This window comes from Triturus cristatus, chromosome 3_1, assembly GCF_964204655.1.
Source record: "Triturus cristatus chromosome 3_1, aTriCri1.1, whole genome shotgun sequence".
Lineage (NCBI taxonomy): Eukaryota > Metazoa > Chordata > Amphibia > Caudata > Salamandridae > Triturus > Triturus cristatus.
In genome coordinates, this window is record NC_140583.1 from 657,224,508 (window position 1) to 657,246,669 (window position 22,162).

The 22,162-nt window shown below is 45.8% G+C and overlaps 1 protein-coding gene across 1 annotated transcript in view; it reads right to left on the reverse strand.

Moving 5' to 3' along the window:
* Nucleotides 1-2,530: 2,530 nt before the first annotated feature.
* CTSH (cathepsin H) overlaps nucleotides 2,531-22,162 on the reverse strand; it is a 222,907-nt gene continuing 203,275 nt past the window's right edge. The window contains exon 12 of the mRNA XM_085644698.1: nucleotides 2,531-2,641. Coding sequence (XP_085500824.1) covers nucleotides 2,578-2,641 — 64 coding nt within the window. The 3' untranslated portion in view covers nucleotides 2,531-2,577. The remainder of the gene's footprint in view (nucleotides 2,642-22,162) is intronic.

Here is a 22,162-nt window from a genome sequence, read left to right on the forward strand (position 1 = left end):
GGAGCGCTCTACATAGCCCGTATTTACATTACACCATTTGGGCACGCGGGGATAAAGTGATTTGCCCGGCATCACGGGATGTGGACGCGACCTGGAGGCTCGCACCCTGACTTCCTGCACCCGAGGCAGCAGCGCAGCATGACTCTTTTACGCGCGCAATCGCTGCTACCCCCAATCGCGAAAATCCCCACTAACGCTTAAAATTCTATAAAATACTCTACAAACCTGTTTAACTTGAATACCACTACGCTAATGAGGCCCTCTCACCTTGTGGGCAGCTCCAGCACCGCTTACACGACCGCTTCCCGGGTAACTTCGCGACGCCCCGATGTCGCCGACCACGAGGAGAGAGGACAAAGAAGGGGTTCAACCTTGCTCCTGGGTTCTTAAACCCCACGCCAGTTTCCTGCCCGTGACGCACTTCCTGGGTCCACGACGATCAAACTCTTCCGGGTAACTTAACCCGGAAGAGTTCCTAACCTGGTTCCGCCCCTTGCTGCCACTAAAGGCACCACGCCCCCTATGTGGGTTGGTTCTCGTCATAGTTGGCAGACAATGTGCAATTCACCTCACCTTCGTCCTTCCCCCACCCCTGTCGTGTGGAATATCCCCATTTAAGACACGTCAGACTGTATTTGGTCTTCTTAGCGTAGTTTTTTATTAATTTTAAAATGCTACCACCAGTTTAACTTTTTCACTCGATGTCAATCTCTTCAACAACTTTATTATTGCTTTATTCAATAACCAAGAAGCCTGGTGTCCTCAGGGTGAACAGGCAAGAGGCGAAAGGCCGCCTCAATGTCAGATTTCGCCATTAGCGCTCCCTCACCCAGCCCCTGCAACTTCTGTATTGCCGCATCAAAGATAGTGTAACGAACCGTGCATAGGTCTGGATCAAGTTTGTCATTTACTGACAGCCCTGGGGGACTTGACAAGCTGTGGATCAACTGGAATTTTCCTTCCTCCTTCTTAGGTACTAAACCCAGGGGTGAGCATACTAAGTCATGCCTAGGCAGCTGCTGGAAGGGGCCTGCCACCCTCCCTAAGGACACCTCTTTCCTAATCTTTTGTCTAGCCACCTCCAGGTTTCGTAGGACTGAACGTTGCTTGCGCGGTGGGGTGGCTGCTGGGGTAGCATCGGATGGCCATAGCATTCAGGGCTATGGCCGTAGCACAACAATCTAGAACACTGGCTCCGACTGGATTTGCCTGGGAACAATCACATTTGGGGTTTACTTGCTGACAGCTTGCCAGCACACTGCCTGCATCCACATCTGGAAACCAGATGCCACCCGGAAGGCTGATAAAGTGGTATAGTGGAGGCTGATAGAGTGGTAGAGTGGAGCGCTGAGGAACATGGACACCAGCCACTAAACGCCAGCCAAATGCCAGACCCGCTGTAGGCGCTGAAACCACCATTGCGGTGTTCTTTCCTCATCAAAATGCCGGACGGGATGAGCGGACGATTGCTCAACTGCAAGTCACAGGCTCAAAAGATTCACGCCGTTCAGGCCCCTTGCAATGCGCATAACACTTTGTCTTCATCTCGCCTTCGCTTGGCTTCCTCCTTCTCCGTGAATGTGGCCGTGAATGTGTGAATGCAGACAGCAGCATGTAGCGTAAAGGTCAGCAGCTCAATCTAATCACTGAATCTGCTCTCGGGTTTGAGTCTTACACTGACTCTGCTGTCACCTCTGTACCACCTCTGTTCGGTACGTGAATACATACATCCTCGAAATGTATCCTCTCCAGAAGGCTGGTCTCTTCTAGTAGTAGAATTACTTTTCAGAAGAGCCATCATTTGGAATGTCTGAGCCTCAATAAACTTGTTTTCACCTTTTGATTCCATAGTGAGAGTTTTCTTTAAACACTTTACATAGTATCCATATTTTATTAGGTTTAAAACACGTCTATTATATTATGACACTTGGTAAAACTGCATTGCTCATCACTACTCACTGAAGATGATCATTGTGGAGGAAAACAGTCATTTATTTCCTACAGTTAAACCCCTTTTTGGTTTGTTCTCAACCGTTCTCTTTTTCTCTAGAATTAAATTTTTTAGGAAAACATTGCTTTCATCCAGACTGATAGAGGTATATTGCCTGTTGTTTAATTGGAGACCCATCAGGTTGTTTTCATTCTCCTAGGAACACAAGAGATGAGAGGCAACACATGATCAAGGAAGATCAATTTAACATCTAATTAACTATTAGAATCATTTCCAAAATTATCTGAAAGGTCCAATGTTGCTTGAGCTTTTCTATTTTTATTTCTTCTCTTTCAGTTTTGAAAGTGTAACAAACTTACACAACCAACACGTTTCGTCCTAGACAAGGACTTCTTCAGGGCTGCGAGCACAATTAAAAAGGACAAACATAAATACAATTAGAAGATAACCCTGCACCCGAGAAATGTGATTCTATTTTATAAACAACGTAGTGTTACTTCTTATACTTCAAACAAAACAAAGTACCACATTAATTCAGCTTCCCATAATACATATAGCGTTTAATGATGAGAGACTTGATTGTAGTTTATTTTTTGTTCGTCCTTTATTATATAACAATTAGTTCCTTAAAAACATTTTACAATTGGTCTGCCGCCAACGCGTTTCATCCCTCTTGGGACTTCTTCAGGGCTAGAAAGCAATTTACAAAAAACACTATTTACAAATATTATTTACAATATTTACATCCATTATTGCATATGATAAGTAACCACAAATCACCTAGGAATCAATGATCTATTGTTTACAAAGAACATCTCTAATTTTTATACTTTTTTATAAAAAATATTATATGCAATAATGGAGACCCATCAGGTTGTCTTCATTCACCTCTTCTGAGAAAGCCCTCTTAAAAGATTCTCTAAACTATAAGCCCCTCATCCATTGCCTTGATTGAGTCGTTAGCTTATCATAATCTCTAGGGACTAACAGGCACATGCATCAACCATTTTTGCGAGTGCAGACGGTGCGATTTGCAAAAATCGTCTGTTTGTGCCCGCAAAAAGGGCTTTTGCGATGCATCAAGGTTCAAGGCAATTTAAGAATTCGCAATTAATTGCGATTTCTCAAACTGCGATTGCATTTAAGGAATCGCGATTTGCCATTCCTTAAATACAATGCAAGAACCACTCTAAAATAGCGATTTCGCTATTTAGGGCCGCAAATTACCAAGCAATTGAACTGGTCAGTAATTTGCAAAAACTTTGAAAAATGCACTAAATTGCATTTTTCAATATTTCATGTTGCGCACACACATGCCCTTTGGGCATGTGTGTGCGCAACATGGGTGTACGTCACAATTTCAGGGGTGCAACAGGGTGTCCTTTTGACACCCTTGCACCCTTGAAATTGCATGCGCAATTTGCGAGTACCCATTAAGTGCAAGCTCCCATTAATTCCTATAAACCTGTAGGCCCATAGGAATGAATGGGGAACCATTCCTTAATTGTGACTCGCAAATTGCAAGTCGCAATTAAGGATTGTTTAGGAATCACTATTTTTATAGCGATTCCTACATGCATAGGCTTTTGCGAGTCCTTAATTTCGATTCCTTAATATTCGCAATTAAGAACTCGCAAAATCCTACCTTGATGCATGTGCCCCTAACTGACCGGGAGCTCAAACGATTCTTACATGGAAAAGGCAGGTCAAGAATATTGACTTTAACAGGTTGTCTAATTCTCTTTACTCCACAATAGCTTTGCCCCTTTTTGGGAATTTTTACGGAAGATATTTTGTTAACTCTGTTTGTTAATAGGCATACCTATTTAATGTGTCTATGCTTCACAGGGTTGGAGCTGACAATTCTATCTTTATCCCTACCACCTCAAGTCTTTTAATGTCGTTTTAAGGTGGAGGGCCAGGCATGGCTGTTGATAAAGTTCTTTTCTTAGCTGTAGCTGTTATGTCTACCACTACATGACATTTAAGTATATTGCAATTCTTAAATTGATGTTTTTGTACTTTTCCATTCTTGGTGTTACTGCCCTTGCAGGGGCTGCCTTTAGGAACACTTTCCACATGCTGTCCAATTGTGGGTAACACAAGAAGGTAATGGTGCTTTTTATGTAGAGGGCCTAGTTTTAATGTTGCATCTTACTGTTCTGAATCTATTGAGTCTGCAGCTCAGATCAATGACTAGTATGAATGCATTCTGTCCCTGCTGTCTTTTCAAAGAAGAAACTTTAAAGAAGAAAAAACACCAGTCCCAATGTCATCCCTGCATTTATACGTAATCACAGGGGATCGCAAATTGTGACCTGCGAAAAATAATACTCGGGGAAGTGGAGGGACCCCCTATCCACACATCTGAAGGAGAGGCTTGGGTAGAGCTAGAGGCAGGGGCCAAAGGGCAGGCAGGCAAGTGGGTGTGGGTGGAGGAGGTGAGGCACCCCAGGACTGGGTTAAGGACAGCCGAGACGGCGCAGAGACCTGATGGTGCTGGGACCTCCTCAGGTTGGAACAGCCTGGGGGGGGGGGGCAAACCAGCAGTGGAGGCTGGTAGATATGTGGGTGGGCCGGCGGGGTGCAAAACGGCTTCGAGATGCCAGCCGGAAGTAGTAGCGGCGGCCTACCCTCCATTGAGGGATTGGGCAACATCAGCAGCGGCGGCGGAGGGTAGTGGTGTGCCTGGAACGAAAGGAAAGGTTTGAAGAGAGCAGTACGTGAGGTGTTGTGGGCGCCTGCGAAGGTGGAAGCAGAAGTCCAACTGGATTATGATGCTGAGAGCGATGGGTTGGAAGAAGGGGAAGTGCGTGACGATGAAGACGGACGCGGGCGACAGTGGCCCATCAGGGACGGCAACAGGGAAGTTTGGTGTCTTACAGGTGCCCTGGCAAGAACCAGAAACAGCAAGACGGCGAGCCAGAAGAAGGTTGGCGCCAGAGGCAAGGACCGGGAGGTGCACGCACACTCAGGTGAAGGTGATTGGGGGGCCGCTTGGGACAATGGCCCAAAGGGGGAAGGAAGAATCCCTGCTTGTTGATGGGTGTGGAGGAGGGGTCTGTGAGGGACACAGGAGAACCAGCCAGCGCAGCGGCGGCACCTGCGGTGGGGGGGGAAGATCCTGGTGCGAAGCAGTTGGTGGTGGCAAGTGTCCAGACAGACAAGACCGAAGGGCAGGAGGGGAAGGATGACAAGGGCGATGACAAACATCACAAGAAACTGTCGTACATGGGTTTGGCCATGCCGTTGGGGTCTCACTTGTCAGAAAAGACTAGGAGCAAGATTTGGAAGCATGAATACGTATACGTATTTAAACTACTACATGGGGAGATTCAGGCCAAGGAGGGTTCGAAGGAGGAGGAACGGGAACTGACGAGGAGGCCTCGGGTACCAGTCAACACGGAAAACTGGACCTCCGCTTTTCTAATTTATGCCAGCATATATTGCGAGAGGCATCTGGACAGGGCAATAGCATTACTGAAATACATGGATATCATCCAAAAAGCACAGATGCATTTCGGTGGTTTTGCATGGCTAAGTTATGATGAGGAATTTAGGGTTAGAACTAGCGTCAATCCTGACAAGCCGTGGGGGGAGGTGGACCAGGAGTTGTGAATGCAGTGGATGTCGTCCACGCATTCGTCCGCATCCACACACACAGCCAGTGGCCTGCCGGTGACGTATCGGTCCTTTCCAGCGCATTCCGCCCAGGCAGGGGCGGGAGGGCATTGTGGTCACACAGGGAGTGCAGGTCCACCACCTAAGCCAGGAGGGAGTACCACAGGAGCTTGTTGGAATTTCAACAAAGGCTTCTGCACCAGAAACCCCTGCAAGTTCAAGCATGAATGCTCGAAATGTGGGGAACGTCACCCGCTCACGCAGTGTTTTACATTGGCCATGCCATCTGAGCAGTGGCGGGCAACAAAGGGCAGAGGACTATCTGGGCCGAAAGGCTCCTACCCCAGTTAGGGTCGAGGCCGTGGGCCCGTGGCTCTCCATGTACCCAGATAGAGAGGCCACGTTGCGGATTCAATGGAGTTTTACGGAAGGTTTTCGGGTGAGTTATCAAGGCCCACGGGAATGGAGGTGGGCGGAGAATTTGAGGTCAGCCAAGGAGTTGTCAGAAGTAGTTGCAGGTAAGTTGGGGAAAGAAGTGGCAGAAGGATAGCAGGACCATTTGACAATTGGTCCATGGAAGATCTGATTATATCACCCCTTGGGGTGGTCCCTAAGAAGGAGCCCGGGGAGTACAGGTTGATTCACCATCTATCTTGGCCTGAGGGGAGGTCAGTTAACGACTTCATTGCCGAGGAGGATTCAAGGGTGCTGTATGTTTCTGTGGACGATGCGATCCGCCTAGTGCGGTCATGCGGGCGGGGGGCCGAATTGGGAAAATGTGATGTAAAATCGGCCTTTTGCATTCTTCCCATACACCCCACGGATTTCTCATTGTGGGGATGCAGTTTGAAGAGGCCATTTTTGCAAAGTCTTGCCCATGGGGTGTGCGATTTCTTGCGCGCTGTTTGAAGCTTTCAGCACATTTCTGAAGTGGGCGTTTACGAGGAGTAGTGGTCACCAGGAAGTGTCGCATTACCTGGATGACTTTCTATTCATTGGGAAGGGCCAGTCCGGTGAGTGTGGGAGGGTGCTTAGCCAGTTTCAGGATTTGGCGCAAGAGTTTGGGTTCAACCTGGTGCCGGAAAAAACATCTGGGCCCAGCTGCAGGTTGACTTTCCTGGGCATTGAGTTGGACTCTGTCCTGTGGGTGGCCAGGTTGACCGAGGGGAAGGTGACAGACATGCAAGGATTCCTGCTACATGTGATTGGGGAGAAAAAGATTGACTTGCGGAGGGTACAGAAACTCATGGGATTTCTGAATTTTACTTGGCATGGCCATGTCCGGGGTGGTGCTTCCACACCACAGAGTCAGGATTTCCATGGGAGTCAGGGCAGACCGGAGGGTGTGGCAGAGGTTTCTGTCGGACTTTAATAGTGTGTCCTTGGATTTTGTGGGCGACAGAACAATCTGGCAGGAGCAACTTTTCTCTGACGATGCAGGGGCTTCCGGTTTTGGGGTCTTTTGGGATGGGAGGTGGTGCGCAGAACAATGGCCAGTGCACTGGTTGTGGCAAGGGAGGAGCATAGCGTTCTTGGGATTTTTTCCCTTGTTAGTGGCATTGGGCGTTTGGGGCCCTGAATTTCGGAACAGGCCAGTACTGTTCCATGTCGACAACATCAAAGTGGTGGATCTAGTGAACAAGCAGAAGGCGCGGGTCTTGCATCTATTGTGAGGTTTTATGCTGCAATGCCTGCGTCTGAATGTAATCTTCCGCCTGAAACATGTTCCAGGTGCAAGCAATGACATTGCGGATGCATTGTCTCGTTCGCAGTGGCAGAATTTGAGACGTTTGGCTCCGGGGGCGGATGCTTGCAAGACAGAGCTGCCGGATGACATCTGGGCCTGGGGGGAGTGAGAGTAGTAGGTCTGGTCGAGAAATCCATAGCAGACTCTATAAGGCGCAGATACAGGCTAGCGTAGGCTGAATTTGGCGCATTTCTGGGATGGACCAGTGAGACGTGGCACATGTCGCGGCAGGACAGTGAACGGAGTTATACATTTTGTTCTGAGTTGCATTGATAAAGGTTTGTCTCCAACTACGATTATGGGAAAACTGGCAGGGATATCTTTTTACAGCAATTTGTACATGGGTTTTGATCCTGCCAAGGATGAGTTGCTCATTAAGATGTTGAGGGGTTGGGGACGGGAGCGGGGGGATGGTATGGGAGGGCACCTAGGGAGGCAATTACCTTGAGTTGTTACAGAGTTTGTTGGCGGAGTTGCCCAGCTATTGTTATGATGATTACGAGGTCTCGGTGTTTCGTTTATACATGGTGTGGATGTTTTTTGGGGCTTTATGGCTTTCGGAGTTGGTAGGCACGAGAGGGAGGGCTGGGAGATTGTATGAGGAGGTGCGACTGGATAGGGCGCGTCTCGGCATTTGGTTGGGTCATTTTAAGACGGACCAGGCTGGGAGAGGCAAATGGGTATGGTTGAGCGAAAGTGGCTGTTTGGGGCGTGTCTGGTGCAGGAATGGTGAGGCTTCCTACGGCGGATCCTGGGCGCATCAGGCGAAATATTTGGTCATGCATCTCAGGAGCATTTGACGGCTTTTCAGTTGTTGGCAGGTTTGCGGATGGCGTTGAAGCGCTTGGGTAGGGAATCTGCTAGGTATTGTAAGCATTCCTTTCGCATTGGTGCGGTGATGGCGGCAGCGCGCATGGGGTGGTCTTGGGACAGGATAGGTCAGATAGAGCAGTGGAAGTCCAGGTGTTGCGAACGATATGTGCGCAAATGAGTAACGGTGGGCAGTGGGGAATAAGGTTTCTGAGGCACAAAAGGGGGAGTCGCTGTGTTTTTCGCGCACTAACACTTTTGGATATTTGGATATTTGGAGGTGTATTTATAGAGCGCGACGTTCGCTCCGGAAGGAGCATCATGGCGCTACAAGACCTTGATACCAGAACACAGAGTGGTGTGAGGGGGGCTAGATTGAAGCTTTGGACCAGTCATCGGGAAGATTAAAAATCCAAGTTTTGAGGAGTTTCCTAAAAGGTTTCTCGAGCGTCTGAAGTCTGAGATGTCTTGGCATGCTGTTCCAGGCTCTAATAGCCAGGGCACTGAGAGTTTTACCGCCTTTCGATTTCAGGTTGAATTTGGTAGAGGTCATGAAGTTTTCTTGTGAGGATCGGAGGGAACGACTAGGGTTGTAGTGAGGAAAGCGTCTGGTGAGGTAAGAGGGACCTGATTTGTTAAATGCTCGAAATGCGACAGTGAGAATCTTGAAGAGTATTCTCTTGTGCAGGGGGAGCCAATGTAGGGTTTTCAGGGCTGCAGAAATAGAAGATTTACGTGGAAGTTTTAGAACAAGGTGGGCGGCGGTGTGTAAGACACTTTGGAGTTTTGACAGAGTAGATTTCTTGGTCCCTGCCAGAAGGCCATTACAATAGTCTACTCGTGAGAGGATGAGGGCCACTGTGACTGTCTTTCTGGAGTCAAGGGGGAGGAAGTCAAAGAATTTTCGCAAGGATTTGATAATGCCGAAGCATTTACCTGCTACGCAAGCGGCGTGGAGATCGAATGAGAGGTCAGAATCAAAAAGACCTCCGAGGTTTCTGGCCGAGGTAACCGTCTGAGGGGGAGCTACAGAGTTGTCAGGCCACCATAAGGCAGGGCAAAAAGAGGCGTTTTTTCCAATGGGGAGGATCTCGGTTTTATTTGAGTTACAGCGGAGGTGGTTGGCGTCCATCCATTGGAAAACTGCCGTTAGGCAGTGTTTGAGATTGAGCTCTGCCTTGTTTGAGTTGTCATCAAGGGGGATGATAAGTTGGGTATCATCGGCATAGGAAGTTACGGTTATGCCGAAAGATTCTATCAGGGTGAGAAGAGGGATAAGATAAATGTTGAAGAGGAGGGGGCTTAAGATAGACCCCTGGGGGACTCCGGAGGATACTTTTTTCTCGCTTGATTGGAAGGAACCAAGGGTGATGGTTTGGGACCTATCGCTGAGAAAAGATTTAATCCATGATAGGACTGAGTTGGAGATACCGATATCAATAAGTCTGTTGATCAGGATGGAGTGGGAAATGGTATCGAAAGCTGCCGTGAGGTCAAGAAGGCTCAAGATCGCCTTCTTCCTTTGATCTTGTACGGTTTTAATGGTGTCGGTCAGCTCGATTAGGGCGGTTTCCGTAGAATGTTTGGACCGGAAACCAGATTGCTGGGGATGGAGTAAGTTGTGGGTTTCCAGAAAAGTCTTCAGCTCTTTGTGGACTAGCTGTTCTGTTATTTTACCCAAAGCGGGTAGCAGGGTGATAGGGCGGAGATTGGTCAAGTCCGTTGGGGATTTGTTCGCCTTTTTCATAATTGGCTTAACCACGCCTTTCTTCCATGAGAGAGGGACAGAGCCGGTACTAAGGGATATGTTGATTATTTCGTTGACAATAGGGTTGACTTCGTTGATGATGAGGTGGAGAATCTTTGGGGGACAGGGGTCAGCGGGGGAGCCCGATTTGCAGGAAAGGATCGCTTCTCTGGTCTGCGCCAGGGTCACTGGAGTGAAATTTTTGAGGCTGTTAGCGGCCAGGCATGGTTGGTCTGGTACGAGGGTGTTGTGTATTGGAGGGGGAGGGGGAAAGTTTTTTGGAATGGAGGTAATTTTATCGTCAAAGTAATCCGAGATCTTGTCACATAGCTCTTGTGATGGGGGGATTTCGGGTTGAAGAGCTTTGGGATTGGTGAAGGTTCTTACTATTGAAAACAAAGTTTTATGTTTTTGACTGACCTCTTTAATGGCATTTACGTAATAGGTTCTTTTGGCCGATTTGATGGTGGAGAGGTAGCTTTTCCTCTGCAGTATATAGGAGCATCGGTCGCTATTATCGTAGGTTCTTCGCCATTTCCGTTCTGCTTTCCTACAGAGCAGATGTGCGGAGGCTAAGTCGGGGGTGTACCAGGGAGCTTTGATTTTAGTTTTCTTCAAAGTACTGACCTGGTGATTGGATGGGCATCGTTTGGCAATTTCTAGTGCGAGCCAGTTGTCAAGGCAGACTGCATCTCTGTCGATGTTGCCGGATAGAGATGGTGCACTGGTTGGGGAAAAGGGATGGAGGGTTAGATTTTTCTGGACCGTTTTCCAATTGGTAGAGTGAGAATGGGGAAGAGTGCGTTTATGGTTGGTAGAAGGGAGGCAGCTGGAGATATGGAAGGGGATCAGGCAATGATCAGTCCAGATCTGGGGTAGGGGGGATAGGGTAGTGATGGAGGGGAAATTGGAACAAACACCGTCCAAGGTGTGACCAAGGGAGTGAGTAGGTAGCTGGACGCTTTGTTGTAGGTTGAAAATTTCAAGAGTCTGCAGGAAGTTGCTAGTTTGGGAGTCGGCGTCAGTCTCGAGGTGCAGGTTGAAATCTCCCAGTAGGGTAAAGTGGGGGTAGCGAAGTAGGAAGTGTCCTAAAGCGTCGTTAAGAGAGTCTAGAAACTTAGCTGCATTACCTGGTGGGCGGTAGATCAGGCCAACGGAGAGGGAGAGGGATTGGCTGAGTTTGATGGAAAAACCTAGTCCCTCTGCGTCCATGAGAGGGTCCAGGCAGAAGGTGTGGCAGTTAAAGGTGTTCTTCAGTATAATTGCTACACCTCCTCCTCTGCCTTTCTGTCTGTCCTGTCTATGGAAGGAGTAACCCTGGGGGAGGGCTACGGCTATATCGGGGTTACTGTCCTCAGTGAGCCAGGTTTTAGTGATCATGAGGCAATCAAGATCATGGTCAATGATAAGGTCGTGGATATCCTGACTGTGCTTGCACATTGACCGTGCGTTTATCAGGCCACCTTTGAAGGGGGGTCGTTGGTTTTTTGTGGGGGTAAGCAGGTCGGAGTCGAAGTTGAGTGACCAGCGACATTTAGTGCAGCTGGTGGAGCCGACTACTTTTGACAGGTCGAACTTACAGGAACAATCGAACCTGCCTCGGAGGCCACGGAGGTCGTTGGAGGCATACCTGATATTGTAGGGGGTTTGGGCAGAGGTTCCTGCGCCTGGCGCGGTCTTGGCGCGGACGGGCGCAGACGGGCTTGCCTTAGGCGCGCCTTCGGCGCGCAAACGGCGCTCCCGCTGCGCTCGTCCGCTGCGCGTCCTATGCAAGCACATTTGTAGAAGAAGGAAGGGGGCGTGGCCTCTTGTTTCCTTATCGCAGGTTGCGTGGGGGGGCCAGGAACCAAGACGGTTACCTGGATCGTTGGACATTCTTTTGTACACTGGGCAGCAAAGTATGCAGATCGGCAGGTCTACGGTCGTAACCTGGGTCTGCAAAGCAGCCATCATGAGGTGCATTGGTGGGGGAAAGGAGGGATGTGCTGGGGAGCATTGCTGGCCTGGCTGATGAAAATTATATCTCAAAGAGGCTGTCCGGATATGTTGGTCCTGCACCTGGGCGAGAATGACTTAATCAGGCTGTCGGATTTGGCTCTTTTACATCTGATGCAAAGGGATTTGGAGGTCATGAAGAGCAATTTAGCGGGTACATACCTGGTTTGGACTGAATTCGTGCCGCGTAAAGTTTGGAGAGGGGCTCTGAAGCTGGCTGCTGTCAAGAAAGCTTGCAGGAAACTGAACAGGCTATGAGAGTTTTTTGCAGCTGAAAGGGCATCAACGTAACTGCACATGTGGGGTTGCGGCTGGAAGAGCCCTTGCTGTTTTGAGATGATGGGGTGCACCTTTCGCGGATGGGCAATGTTTATTATATGATGGAGTTGAGGGATGTCATTAGTAAGCTGTGGAATTAATCCATTTGGTGTCGCAGGGACTACGGAGCGAAAGGTGCACTAAGAGATGGGTGGGGCAGGTAACCGCCCTACAGGGGTTTCCTGGTTGGCAGTACTTTGGAGGGGTGGGGAGTCAATGATGGCCATACCCACCCCTCTGGGGAGTGGGATACAGGTGCATGATGGGGATGCGGGATGCAAGAGTGCGACGGCTAGAGATGCTGGAGAGGAGGTTGAAAGATAAGTGAGGAAGTAAATGGAATGAGGGAGGAGGTCGCAGAGTGAAACGGGAAGAGAGTAACAGGAGTGTGGGAATGGATGGTGGATGAAAGATTTGACGTTTGGGATTGTTATAAGTTTAATGATGTTTTTGGTTAAAGTTTTGTGTTGACAACCTTATCCTAATAAATGGCCTTTTATGCTAACATACAGCGTGGAGTGTATTTATTGAGCGATACCGGCCCCCGGGGGAAGTAGGGTCGACAGACCAGTCTACCCCTGGGGTGTTCGCGCATGAAAGGAAAGACAAGGTGTGGTGGGGTCAGAGGGTTGGGCTAGGGGTGGGGTTTAGGGCAAGGGGTTATAAGGTGCAGGGGAGGAGGTTTCATCCTCTTCCTGCACCCAGCGCCATTGGGGAAGGGTCATTAGTTTTTTAGACCATCCGCCCACTCTGCAAGTTTTCAGGAGTTGGGCAATGGGGGTTTTGTCCTGGTTATAGCGTGCCAGTTTAGGACAAGTTGCTAGTTTGTGGTAGCAGTACTTTGGAGGGGTGGGAGTCAATGACGGGCATACCCACCCCTCCGGAGAGGTGCATGATGGGGGTGCGGGGTGCAAGAGTGCGACGGCTGGAGATGCTGGAGAGGAGGTTGAAAGATGAAAGAGGAAGTGAATGGAATGAGGGAGGAGGTCGCAGAGTGAAACGGGAAGAGAGTAAAAGGAGTGTGGGAATGGATGGTGGATGAAAGATTTTACGTTTGGGATTGTTATAAGTTTAATGATGTTTTTGGTTAAAGTTTTGTGTTGACAACCTTGTCCTAATAAATGTCCTTTTACGCTAACATACAGCGTGGAGTGTATTTATTGCGCAAGACCCGTTGACAGAGTCAGTTAGAAATAGCGAGCCAACACACGCGGACACCATGGCTCATGGGAACCTGCGTGTGAAGTCCAGAGATCGAGGGGCCTTGGCAACAGTGAGTGCGTGGCTTTGGCAACTGGGAAAACGCAGCCCTGGCAACTGTTGGAGCACAACCTTGGCCACTGCAAGAACACGGCCGTGGTAACGATGAGATTGCAGCCTTGGTAACTATGAGAGTGCGGCCCAGACACCACAATGCAAACAAGCACTACGTGCATCTAAAAATCAATCACCGCAGTCACTAATATCCTAAAATTCTGACTTTCTCTCAGTTTGCCTTGAGTCCTCATACCTGTTATGCATGTATGCACACAAAATAGGTTAGTCTCTCGGCAAATGAGACCCTGTATTGAAGTAACATGTCACACTTGACAAAATAGTTTTTAAAGTCTGTCCTCATCTCTGTAGTCATTGGGAGTCCTTCTCACTGCTTGTCGCCAATTTGTGGAAGTTCAGTTCACCACAATGGACACAAAATGTTATTTGTGTTTGTCTGTAGCAGCACCAGGAAACAACTGTCCCCTCAGTTTGAAATGTAACATTCTCTGTTAGAACTTAGAATGTTATAATTTCATACATCACACACTGCACTGCATGAGGCAGGCAATCTGCAGAGCATAAGCGTATAACATGAACAGAGATCACCACAACAACATCCGGTATTCTTTAGGGCGTCTTAAGTTATCACAAACGTAATACATTCTTAAGGTTGTTCTGCACTCTTATAGTTTTTACATGGCAGGATTTGCAACTTTTATTTATTGAGTGCCCCCATGTCCTGCACGTGATAGTCTGATACTGCTAGATTTTTAACCAACAACGCTGTATTATCGGACTTGTAGTTTTGCTTTTAGCATTAGAAGCAGAGGCTTCATAGTCCCTGAGTGGAGGTTGGCTGAAACATCAAGACCATGAGTATTATATATGACATGGACCTACCTACCAGCTGTGGATGTTCATATTCTATTTTTTTTTAAATCTGTTCTTTTGATAATCTCTTTAAGCGTATTCCCATATCTTCATATGGGGTTTCACTGGAAAGATGAATTTTGCCTTCTCTGACATCTACACCACATTGTTTACATATTTTCTCTTTCTCTACCCAAGCCTGTCTCATTCTGCTTGTCTGAATTTATCCTTTGGATGCTTAACCTCTGTTTGTCTTTCATTTATTGACTGTTTTGTGTTTTTTATTCTCATTAGATATTGTAGTGTACCGTTGGATTTGCATTTGACTGCCCTACCCTTTGCTGAAGTTCCAAAGTACTTTCTGGTTGGTTGAGTGAGTACTTACGGTGTCACTTGTGTGGGGTTGGTAACGGTGTTGGGAGAGGTGTTACTTACTAGTAACGTTTTTAGTTCCACGCTAGAGAATTATGTCAGGCTTGGCTTGTGTCATGTGGTAGCTTCTTAATACACAGAGCAGAATGCATGGTGAGGGACAGATTCGTAGTCTGTATATGCAAACCAGTATGACTCGTAGTGTTGTTGTTATTTGAGTCCTAGAATTCTAGATGGCTGTTGATTGGTATGCTCATTTGCAGTATACTCCAGACCTTTTATGAATGTATAGGGGTTCCACTGTTGTATTGCCCGTCGGTCCTCCGATGCTCTGTGCTGTTAAAGTCATGTGAGAGCAAAGGGAGCACATGAGGGGTAGCGCATGAGTGGTGTGTGGGAGTGAGAGGGGTAAAGTATGCAGCCGGGGCTGGTGAGAGCAGCGGCAGCTGGCAAGGCTCTGTATATTTTATGACTAAAGAACTCAAGTTTACCAGTACTGCTTCTCATTTCCTTCGTGTTAACAACCTAACACTGGTGACGAGCGGGAGCAACTTATATGGAACTCTAAGGTCACCGAAATCAATTTGTGGATGGTTAAATTTACGTGCAGTACAGCCTTAAACTGTCATGGACATTTTGTTATGAGCACAGCAGTGAAAGTGTTAGGATTTTGGGGGAGCATCAGGGTCATGTGACTATTGGCTGTTAATATCGTTTAAGTATTACTTCCAACGCCTATAAATAATTCAAACTATTATTAAGTGGCCATTTTGTAGAATTGGGATATCTCAGGACAGAATAGAATTAACCATAGGTGGAAAGTATGTAACTTTGTACAAGTTGCAGACATTTAGACAAACTGGGATCATTTCCGTTCTTCTGGAGCAGCACAAGTGATATTTCTCTTAACACATATTCTGTAGGGGAATATTATTACGCTTTAATTGCCAGTGGTGTCAGGCATTTAGACAACAGTGACCATTTTATTTGATTTAGTACATTATTTTAATTCGCAGATTCCACCATTGTTTAACCATCACCAGCAGAACCATTAAATAAGTGGGAGATTTGGCTGAACATCTTTCTAGCTTATGATGAAGGCCTAGAAGGAGATGATTGTTCGAGCCAAATGAAACTGTCTCTTCTAAAGAATTCTTTGGGTGGTGAAGGCTTAAGACAACTTAAATTAATAATTCTGCTACAAAATGCACGTAATTTAAATGGCTTTAAGTATGCAATAAAACAATTAGTGATAAGGTATGGCAAGAAAACTAACACTGTTATGGAGAAGTACATATTCTATTTGAAGAAACAAGAAATTGATCAAATGTATTGAGGAGTACGCAGCTGCACCTTTAGCAGCAACATGTCAGTTTGAGACATTAAATTATGACCAGGTGTTTATGGACCAAATATTGATGAAAACTGTTAAGAAAATCCAAGAGAGGCTATGGACCTCGTCCAACGTAACATTAGAAGGTGCAGTTGAACTGGCTAAGAGTATAGAGCATTTGGAAAAATTTGTAGAGGAGAAAAGGAATAAACATAGTCAGGAGATAAATATTATCAGGAATAAGAATACTGGTGGAAGAGATAAGAAAAGAACAAGTTATAATTGTGACCAAACACCAAGGAAGGTATTGATTTGTTGCAGATGTGGTAGTAATAACCATGTTGGGAATTATAAACATTGCCATGCTATTGAATGATTTTGTAATTGTTGCAAAAAAAGGACATTTCAGTTGAGAGTGCCAAGGAGGGAAAATCAACATGATCTCCAATGAAATGGGTGACTTAAAGGATGATCTTTACCCAAACATAGTGGTAAGTACAAGGTCTGATACAAAACTCAATTTTTGGCCTAAATGTTGTATATTAATGGATGAACAATAAGTGGAAGTTATAGTGGACTCGTGTGCTTGGTTCACTCTAATCGGTCAACAACTTTTTTGAACAGCTGTGGTATAAGAGATCATTTTTTAAAACTGACATTAAATCAGGTAGCTATACTGGTCATGAACTAAACTTCTTAGGGTACTTTTGGAGCAATCTTGATTCAAGAAATCGCAGACCCAGGAGGCAAAGTGTATGTAGGAAATAAAGGTAATGTGATTTTAGGATGGCCACACCAAGAAGAAATGGGAATTAAATTGGATCCCAGGGCAATCCTCCAGTGTACGTTACTAAATCTGAAAAAGACAAACAACAAAAAAAATAACCCAGTTACTTTAGAGCAATTTATTCAGATCCTGAGGGAGGATTTTGGTAATGTGTTCAAAGATGAATTGGGGGAATACAAAGCATTTGTACATAAGATTATTCTCAGGGAAAGTGGTGTTACTGTAAGGCACTATGTGAGAAATATGCCATTGTCCTCAAATGGAAATTGAAAGGCATGTTTGAGGATTTGGTTCAAAAATACATTATTGAGCCAATTGAATCATCTCCTTGAGTGGCTCCTATAGTAATTTTCCTCAAAGGCTCTGGTGAATTAAGCCTTTGTGTAGATCTCCATAGTCTTAATAATGATATATGGATTGATCGACATCCCCTACCTAATATGCATGAATTGATTTCATCTTTGGAGAGAGCAGAAGTACTTTCAACACTTGATCTTGCTAGCGGCTATCATCAGGTGGTTTTGGAACAGAGTTCTAAGCATCTTACTGCTTTAGTAAGACCCAAAGGAATATAGCAATTTAAAAGGATGTCCTATGGTCTAGCCAGTGCAGCCTCTGTATTTCAACGTATAATGAAGGAGACATTAAGTGGTCTAGAAGGTGCGATAGCCTTTCAAGACAACATCTTGGTGTTTGGTAAAGACAATTATCAACATGAAATAAGACTACACAAAGTTCTTCAGGAATTATTGGATAAGGGTTTGACTTTCACATTGAAGAAGTGTCATTTGAGGTGTTCCAGTGTAGAATATTTAGGGCACAAAATATCCAAAAAAGGAATCATACCCAAAGTCTCTCATGTGAAGGCTATTTTGGGGGCTCCTGATCCTGAATCTAAAGAGCAATCGGTTTCCTTCCTCGGTTTAACAGAAGTCTATGCAAACGTTTTTGAGAACTATTCTGCAAAAGTAGAACCAATGTGGAGATTGCTGAAAAATAATGTTGAATTTGTGTGTGGTGACTTACAAAAAAGGCCTTTTCTTGTTTGAATAAGAAATATTCCAAGCACCTTTCCTTAAGCCTTTCATTGTAGCGAAGCATTGTGCTATTGATGTAGATGCTAGGAACTATGGTCTTGGAGCTGTTTTACAACAATCAGACAGGCATAAGGAATAGTGGTAGATTATAGAGCTTTACATGAATCAGAGAAAAAAGTCTGTGTTGTAGGGAAAAAGCTTCTAGCTTGCATGTGGGCTGTGGAACATTTTCAAACAATTTTGTGGGTTGACAGATTTACTTCGAGGACAGATCTTACACTACTAGTGAATATGCTTACTCCAGGGGGTGGCAGGGTAATGACTGTGAGGTTTACTGGCTGCAAAACTACAACATTAACAATTCAGAATACAGCATGTTTCTGGAAAAATGAATGTTCAGGCTCAGTGTCTTGATTGCCATTACCTTCATTAGAGTGTATACCAGATAAGGAAGAGAAAGACATAAGTGAGGTTTCTGTTTTGGAGATGGGATACAAGAAGATTTGCAGTGAGAAGGATTGTAAAGCAATGTCTAACAGAGACAATGTTTACAGACTGGTCAAACATTACTTAGAACAGGGTTGGCCTCAACCTAGAGTTTTGCAAGGAGAGATCAAATCATTTGCTGTGATCCAGTGAGAGTTAGCGTGTTCTTATGCGTGGAGACAAGGACATTTCCCCTTTTTAGGCCAGAAAGTCATTTGCGGCATGTGGGCATGTCTGCCACCAAAATAAAAATCAGAGAATATTTTTGGTGGCCTCGAGTGGATGAAATGGTGGATGCAGTTATTCGGAAGTGTGAATAGTGCAACAGAAGTAATAAAGTTGTGAAACCTGCTGTCTGAAAAGCCATGCCTGTGGCGCTTGCGGAAGGATAGTGGAGGAAGTTGGGAATTGACATTGTTGGTCCTTTTAAAGCACTTAATGGTTGATATTCCTATGGTATTGTTTTGGTGGATTACTACACTTAATGGGCAAAAGTCAGAATTGTGGAAAATTTTATATCTGATGTGAATATTGAATTCTTTGGAAGATATTGTTTGTCAAGAAGGTATTCCAGAAGTCTCAATTTCAAACAATGGTCCTCAATTTACTAGTTCAGAATCTTTTGCGTATTTAGAAAGGTGTGATATACAAAGAAAGAATATAGCTGTTGGTCACCCTGAAGCAAATGGCCAGGTTGAACGATTTAATTGGGTGATCAACGAATCTATACAATTGACTGTAGTTGGATGTTTGAATTGGAGGAAAGCTTTACAAGCTACTTTGTTATTTTACTGGATCACTCCTCATTCAGTTACAGAGTTTTCTCCTTTTGAACCTCTGCTTGGACACAAAACAAGCACCTTGTTAATACCTTGGTGGCTAAAAAGGGTGTGTGGAATATCTTCTGCCCCAGATGGAGATATTCACAAAGTTGTTCGATGTAGAGTAGACAAGTATAAGAAGAAAATGGGAGACAGTATTTCCCAATCTAGAGGCAGATTGAGTCACTGTGATTTCAGTGTTGGTCAGTGGTTTAGGGTCAAAATCCCGGGAAGGAGAATTGGACAACTGGGGAAATGGCTGCGACCTATAATTATTGTAAAAGTATTAAATCTTGTTGTGAGAGTGGAGACTGGATTTGTCTGGAATTTGAGTAGAGTATAAAAGTATGTTGGTGAACCTATGAGATGGGATTCTTCTGATAGACAGAGACTGACAGATTCACATTTTTCTGATTTAACTACAGGGTCACAGATGAGAAGTGAGAACTCTGTTAGAAGGAGAATTGAATTGTCTGATGGTTCATCTTTTTCTTCCACCGTATGCACTTCTCGCAGCAACAAGGGATGTTGTGTGAGAATTCATATAATGGCCACAAATGTTGATGATTTCATATTGCCATATTATAACTATTTGTTGGATCATTTGTTATTATATTTTGATTATACTTTTACAGGCAGCCACCTTAAACATTCCAGTCAGCCACTTGTCAAGAGTCAAGAAGGTGGGGTAAAACCAGTGCCCGAGTATGTACATTTTTGCCATGGTCAGCACTATATCCGGTGATGGTGTGAGATGCTGGGTATCTCAGCTGCAAGGGTGTACATAATTGGTTGCCAATGTAGACCACACTGATGGCCAGTAATATATGTATGCAGCATATTCTGCTACCACTGTCTTAACTCATTCTCTGATTCCTTACGGAAAGATTTGGCAATAATTACCCCATAGGAGCCTGATCATACTCTCTTGTAGTTCCCCTGTCTTTGAAGGTATTTTAAGATTTGGGACTTGCCAAGCTTGATAGAGGCTCTCCACAATCTTGTTCTCGGGGTATACAACTTCAGCATTTGACCAATCAGCTGCTTTCATAATTTCCTTCAATCTTACACTTTTTATACCCATCTGGTTCATCATGGCACTGTGCACTGAAAGTGCCATAAACTTTGACATAGCAACTCCTGATTATTACATTAATGACCCCCCCCATCTAGATTTTGCAGCAGACAAAACTGCCCTAAAAGACTTCAAATAGAAAATCAATAACGTATCCTCCCATCTGATGTTTTCAAACATCCTTGTGCTGCATTCTCACATGGAGCACACAGCACATGATCTTGGATGCTCATCAAATTTTGTATAAAATATTGACTCATTCATTTTCTTTGTCAAATCAAAAAGTATCCCATTTGGGGTACTTAACATCTGAAACCCTCCTAATTGATGATATTAAACAATGCTACCAACTTTGGATCGTATCTGCCTCAACGTAAGATACTTATCTGGCCATAATTCAAATAATCCAACAACCTTCTCAACTTCCTGAATATATTTTGACCTTGCTTTCGAAGGCTTCTGAACAATAATCCTTTTCATAACTCTGCACACTTAAAGTTCTTTTCCTGTTGTTCTACCTTCACAAACAGAAAGTCCCATTGGGACTGCTCACATGGAACAATAATACTGTAACTCAAACCTTGTAAAAATTTACTTGGCCAGCATCACCTGTCGTCCTATCTGTGCTGGCCTGAAACTGGAGCAATCAGGTAGGGACAAACTTATGTTTAATTCGGGAGATTGCCCCACATGCGGGCTCTCCCCTTTTATTCTAACCCTGCAGGCCACGCCTGGCCTGCGGATGACGTGGGGACAGTTCCTGCTGGCAGACTAGAACGCCAGCACTCTAAACATTACATCCCGATCCAACTTGGTTCTTGAAACACAACTTCTAAAAGTCCAGTTAACATGCACAGTTCGGTTGCATTAGTCTTTAGAGTCTTAACACGCGAAATCGTGAAGATGTTGGCTAGGGCGAGGGATGGGTCGTAAACTGTACCGATGAGGTTGGCTTCGTAGGGGTGGTTCACTGGCCAATGACCTATTTGGAGGTGACCAGGGAGGTATTGAGCTTGGGGGGTTCGGTCTTCTTCCTGGCTCTGTACGTCCCTGCTCGGGCTCAGTGGGCCTTGAGGGTCCGATTCTGAAGACTCTGTCGGGACCTCTTTGAACCAGGAGATGTTACGCGAGATTTCCTTGCTCCCTTTCCGAGCCATCACCATAGTTCCATTGCTGTCGACAACTGTCCAGGTGCCTGGTTCATGGGCGGTCCGGAACTTTCCTCCGGGCCGGCGGTCTTTGAGTATGACTGTGGCACCGGGTTGGAGTGACCTGGGTGCAGCATGGTGTTGCATGCTTGCTCGATGGTTTTGTCGCTCTCGCTTCGCTTGGGTTACCTGGAAGTCCAGCGGCGGGGGTGTTCGCCCTGGGCATGTGGGATCAGGCCCCTCCATGGGCAATTGAACATAAGGGACCATGACTCCGTAACGTGGTGCAGTGTGGGGTGCTCCGGTATTCCCTGAGGAACTTGTGAAGACGCCGCTCCGGATCAGCTTGCTCTACACTTGCAATGCACAGCATTTTGTTCAGGGTCCTCATAAAACGCTTTACGTCCCCATTGGCCTGTGGCCATTGAGACGTGAAACGGCAGTGGTGGATCCCTCAGTGACGGAGGAAAGCAGCAAACTCAGCCCCATGGAACAGGGGTCCATTATCGCATCGGACCTCTAGTGGAAACCCAAATGTGGCAAACACCTTCTCCAGGACTGGGGCAGTCGACACGACTGGTTCCACTATGAGATATTTAGAGAATGCATCCACAAGGACAAGCGTGTGTTTCCCTCCGGGGAAGCTCCTGAAATCCATGCTTATTTTCGACCATGGTAGAGTGCAGGCCTCTTCGGTGATTACTGGGGTCGGCCTCTCAGGACACCGGTGTACCAGGTCTTCAACCATTTACTCGAGTTCTGGAAACCAGACCTTTTCCTTCATCCT